Source organism: Octopus bimaculoides, chromosome 2 (genome assembly GCF_001194135.2).
Source record: "Octopus bimaculoides isolate UCB-OBI-ISO-001 chromosome 2, ASM119413v2, whole genome shotgun sequence".
NCBI classification, from domain to species: domain Eukaryota; kingdom Metazoa; phylum Mollusca; class Cephalopoda; order Octopoda; family Octopodidae; genus Octopus; species Octopus bimaculoides.
The window spans coordinates 187,919,450-187,925,039 of NC_068982.1; the positions used below are offsets into that span (position 1 = coordinate 187,919,450).

Genomic DNA, 5,590 nt, shown 5'->3' on the forward strand with positions numbered 1-5,590 from the left:
ACTCGCACAAACTGATTAGATTTTGGGATCGATCCGGTACCAGACAAGGATTCTGGATTATTTTTCCTATTTTTTTACTTAATTTTTGAGAGCGGTCGGGTTCATTTTTAGTATTCTCGTTTGTGAGAGCAGTTGAGTTTATTTCAGAGATTCTCATTATAAAAAATCATCTCTGGCTAATCGTTGAGAGGATGTTGGTGTTGCATTGGCAGAGGTTTGTGCTCTCTGAGTGCTCTTGTTGTTATTATTATTGGTAAGCTGGTAGGATTCTTACACACTGGCATTTTACATTCTGCATTCAATTCTTGCTGAGATCAACTTTGACTTTCATCCCTTTTGGGTCAATAAAATAAGATACCAGTTAAGTTCTCATCAACTTATCCCTTACCTGTTAAACTGCTGGCCCTGTGTCAAAACTTAAAACAACTATTATTGCCACCTTAGCAAAGGCAGAGGTAGTGTCTTCAATCATGTTTGCTTGTCTGTGGACAAGGTATCTCAAGATATCTCAAGGATGTTTGGCCTCATAACTGGCACAAACTGATTAGATTTTGGGATTGATCTGGCACCAGACAAGGATTCTGGATTATTTTTCTTGTTTTTTTTTTACTTAATTTTTGATAGCGGTTGGGTTCATTTTTAGTATTCTCGTTTGTGAGAGCAGTCGAGTTTATTTCAGAGATTCTCATTTTAAAAATCATCTCCGACTAATCATTGAGAGGACGTTGGTGTTGCCTTGGCGGAGGTTTGCGCTCTCTGAGTGCTCTTGTTCACATTGTTTTCAATTAATCCTGGATTATCTCACAGCTTTGAAAATTTCAATGATTCCATTGTTTACCTTTAGAACAACATTGTAGGGTAGGTGTGAAAGGCCAGATCTGGCTGGTTTAAACATTAAACAGGTAGAATATTTTGGTCAGTTTTAATGCTAAATGCCTGGAGTATGCAACACTTCTGTGTGTGTGTCTCTCTCTCTCTCTCTCTCTCTCTCTAATCCTTACCCTCTTACCCTCCCCCACTCACACTCATGCAGACACATAAAAGTCAGTTTCCACTTCAACTCTTTTGGATACCAACCTGCCTGTGGTTTAAAACCTTCAATCAACATTTCATGTTCATTTATGAACCAAACATCACCATCATTATCATCACCACCATCATCATCAACACCACCACCACCACCACCACCATTATCATCATCATCATCATCACCATCACCATCATCGTCATCATCATTCAACATCTGTTTTCCATCCTGGCATGGGTTGGACAGTTTGACCAGAGCTGGCAAGCCGGGGAGCTGCACCAGGTCACGGTTTCTGTTGCTGGATGCCTTTCCTAACGCCAACCACTTTACAGTTGTGTATTGAGTACTTTTTATGTGACACTGGGCACAAGCGCTTTTACTTGGCATCGACTCATGGCATTGCTTTTTACATGGCTCGACACGGGGCTCTTGCTGGCCAACCCTCTTCACCAGGGGATGCAGCCTTAACACACTTCAGCTGTGGAGGATGGGTTCTCTTGAGCACAGCAGGGTGCCAGGTGTCTCAGACCTTTGTCATCTTCTCCTTAAGGTTCAGTGTCCTAATCCCCTTTGATATAGGCACAAGACATGAAATTTTGGGGTTTGGAGAAAGTTGATTATAGTGACCCCACCACCTACTCAACTGGTACTTTATTTATCAACTCCAAAAGGATGAGGGGCACAGTTGACCTTGGCAGAATTTGAACTCAAAACATTAAGCCAGACAAACGCTGCAAAGCATTTTGCCTGGCATGGTAACGATTCTGCTAATTTGCTGCCTTTCAGAAGCTTAATAATGACAAAGTTATTTTGCTAAATTCTTAATTATTTTCAAATTTTTTTGGAATAATGGTAGTGGATTACAACAGAAAGATATTTTAACAAAGGGATTAACCTGGTACAACAAGTCAAAATTAACTTGACAGTCCACCAAACCTTAGTCACAATTTATGTTCCTAACACTAGCTTAATGACAACTAAGTTATTTTACTAAATTCTTTGTTATATTTAAAGTAATTGAAAGAAACACAGAGCATCTCAACAGAAATATGGTAACGAAAGGGTTAGGAGTGACTGTGTGGTAAGTAGCTTGCTTCCCAACCACATGGTTCCGGGTTCAGTCCCACTGTGTGGCACCTTGGGCAAGTGTCTTCTACTATAGCCTCAGGTTGACCAAAGCCTTGTGAGTGGATTTGGTAGACGGAAACTGAAAGAAGCCCGTTGTATATATGTATATGTATGTATGTGTGTGTATATATGTTTGTGCGTCTGTGTTTGTTCCCCCCAACATCGCTTGACAACTGATGCTGGTGTGTTTACGTCCCCGTAACTTAGCAGTTCGGCAAAAGAGACCGATAGAATAAGTACTAGGCTTACAAAGAATAAGTCCTGGGGTCGATTTGCTCGACTAAAGGTGGTGCTCCAGCATGGCTGCAGTCAAATGACTGAAACAGGTAAAAGAGTAAAAAGAGATATAATTCTGGAGGGATTAAATCCAGAATTACATTCAACTTCGTCTTTCATCCTCTCAGAGTTGATAAAATAAGTACCAGTTGAACCCTGGGGCTTAATGTAATTGACTTAACTCCTCTCCCACATTTTCTGGCCTTGTACGAATTTGAAACTAATTAATTAACAAAATACATTTTGATTATGACCATAATTGGTTTTTCTGTTTCAGATGGGTGTCGTCAAAAACAAAGTTACTGGCAGTGTTAGTTTGGACCGTGTCTATTCCAACGGACGTTACCTCATTGGTCCATCACACGAATTTAAAGTATTCAAGGCAGACGCCCATGTTGAGTACATCAATAACATCCGAGTGTTTACATCAGATAAACTTGAAGTAAGTTTGTTGCAGAATTTTGAACCCTTCCAGGGGCCATTTTCCCAATGAAATATACAGCTTCTTTGTTTCAGGTGGTGAATTAGCTGTGTAGTTGAGTTGGTAAAGTGTTTGTTGTGATTCTTTGCACCTGAAGATCAAATCTTACCAAAACCAGTTTTGCATTTCATTCTTTCCTGGCAATAAAAAAGCAGTTCTATATTTAAGAGATGAGGAATTATGTACATTATTTACATTATTTACATTATTTACATTTGATGGATATTTTGTCTTCATCTTGTTTGTTGTTAACACAATGTTTCAGCTGATATACCCTCCAGTTTTCATCAGGTGTCTTGGGGAAATTTCAAACCTGGGATCTCACAGGCATATGGCGTAGTGGTTAAGAGCACAGGCTACTAACCCCAAGATTCCAAGTTCAATTCCAGGCAGTGACCTGAATAATAATAATAATAATAATAATAATAATAACAACATTGAAAAACACCTTAGGAATGAGAACCCAGGTTCTAAATTTCCCCAAGACACCTGATGAAGGTTGGAGGGTATATCAGCTGAAACGTTGTGTTAAGAACAAACAAGATGAGGACAAATATCCGTCAAATGTAAATAATGTAAATAAAAAGGCAAAACATCCCCTTTGAGTTGGACATAAAAATTGCGTTTTTGGTGTTAATACTGCTTCTGTTGCTTTTTATTTTTTTTTCTGTCTTGCAAGGTACTTGGTGACCCTGTCAGTGCAGGTGCCACTTAAAAAGCATCCAGTGCACACTCTCAGAGTGGTTGGCATTTGGAAGGGCATCCAGCTGCTAAGACAGAGACAGAAATCTGGTGCAGGCTTCTGCCTGGCCAGCTCTTTTGAAACCATCCCACCCATGCCAGCTTGGAAGGCGGATGTTAAATGATGGTGATGATGATGATGAAACCTTCTGCTACATCAGTGCCTGCAAAAACACTGGAATTCTATTTGTTGTTGACAGTGTGATTAAGCTGTTATGTCACTGCAGGACGTCTGTCAGAGCTGAAAGCAGGGTGAAATTTTGTGATCTGACAGTTTGGGGATCAATAGCAGATAGTTCTTGTCAGCCAATGGTATAAATATGAGTGCTTTTATGCACCATGAGTCCATATGAGAGGTTCTCTCTCTGAACAGATAACAGTATTTGGTGTTCTAACAAAACGTTGATAAAAATGAAAGGAGTTCCAATCCAAATTGGTGGAATGGTAAAAATCTCAGCCTGGATGTCTTTTGGTAGTTGTTGCAGGTTTTTACATTCTGCATTCAAATCCTACTAAGATCAACTTTGCCTTTCATTCTCTTGGGGTGGAGAAGAAAAGGTACTGTACCAAGGTAGTGGGTTGGTGGAACTATAAGAATCTCACAGTAGATACCTTGTGGTATTTCTTCCAGTTCATGTGTTGTGAGTCCCAGTGCCACCATGGTCCACTGATGTATTAGACTAAATCCATCACCCAGTGATATTTGAAGAAATATATTCTAGAGGCAAAGTGGCCGAGTTCCTTTTGAGCGTTGGGCCTCACAGAAGCAATGACTGAGATCTTTGGCATTATGTTGTGCTTGAGAAGACCCACCAAGCTGAGCAAAACCACAGTCATGGCAGATACCGGTGTCACACAAATGGCACCTGTACTGGTGGCACGTAAAAGCATCAGTTACACTCTCAGAGTAGTTGGTGTTAGGAAGAGCATCCAGCCATAGAAAACCATACCAAATCAGACTGGAGTCTGGTGCAGACTTCCAGCTTGCCAGCCATGGTTAAACCGTCCAACCCATGCCAGCATGGACGACTGACGTTAAATGATAATGATGATGATGATGATTTGTGAAGGTGTATAGCCAAGTGGTTAGGGCATTGCCCTCATGATAGCTAAGTCATAAGTTCAATTCCCAGACCAAGCAGTGCATTGTGCTCTTGAGCAAAACACTTCACTTCATGTTGCCGCAGTCCACTCAGCTGAAAATGGGTCACCCTGCAACAGACCAGAGAGGTAATGTTAGCCTTGTCACCTATCCAGTGGGGTAGCATCATATGAAAGCTAAAAACGATGCCCAGCACATTAGGAAACAGTGACGTATGACAACGCTTGATTGTCTGATTGGTCAATTCTGTGACATGACCACACAATATTCTGATTTATGAAATATGCAGTTAGGGCCTAACCCTTGTTTCCAATGCACTACAGAAGACCTTTTTATTTGTAGGTGGGACTTTCAGGTGCTTTTCAATATTTTCTTCGACTGCATCAACTGTCTTATCTACACAAGAAATATGATGTGTATTATAAGGACAAGGTGGTGAAGAAGGCCAATGAAGCAGTAAAGGTAAGTGAACCATGCAAAGGACAAACCCATTACTTCTAATCTCACAAATGAATTGAGAGTTTTCACTGACTTGTGATGGCGGTTCATTGTCTGATGAGACCACCGACAGGGATGTAAGGATGATGGCCAGGTAAGGCTTTTGGTTGTCACTGATTGGAAGAGCATAACAAGTGAAAGGAACAGACTTCATGTTAGATATAGTTTTGTCATTCATAAACACACACACGCACATGCACACATGTATACATGTACACACACTATCACACACATGCATGCACATATGTACACACATCTGTATGTGTAAATGTAATGCATAATAGTTAGTGATATAATACATACATATATATATATATATATATATATATATATATAT

General features: G+C 40.2%; 1 protein-coding gene across 5 annotated transcripts in view; it reads left to right on the forward strand.

The window, feature by feature from the left end:
• LOC106872928 (uncharacterized) overlaps positions 1-5,590 on the forward strand; it is a 44,985-nt gene that overhangs the window by 33,164 nt on the left and 6,231 nt on the right. For all 5 annotated transcript variants that reach the window (XM_052965797.1, XM_052965799.1, XM_052965798.1 and 2 more), the window contains 2 exons: positions 2,709-2,873; positions 5,098-5,217. In XM_052965797.1, the coding sequence (XP_052821757.1) occupies positions 2,709-2,873; positions 5,098-5,217 (285 nt within the window). The remainder of the gene's footprint in view (positions 1-2,708; positions 2,874-5,097; positions 5,218-5,590) is intronic.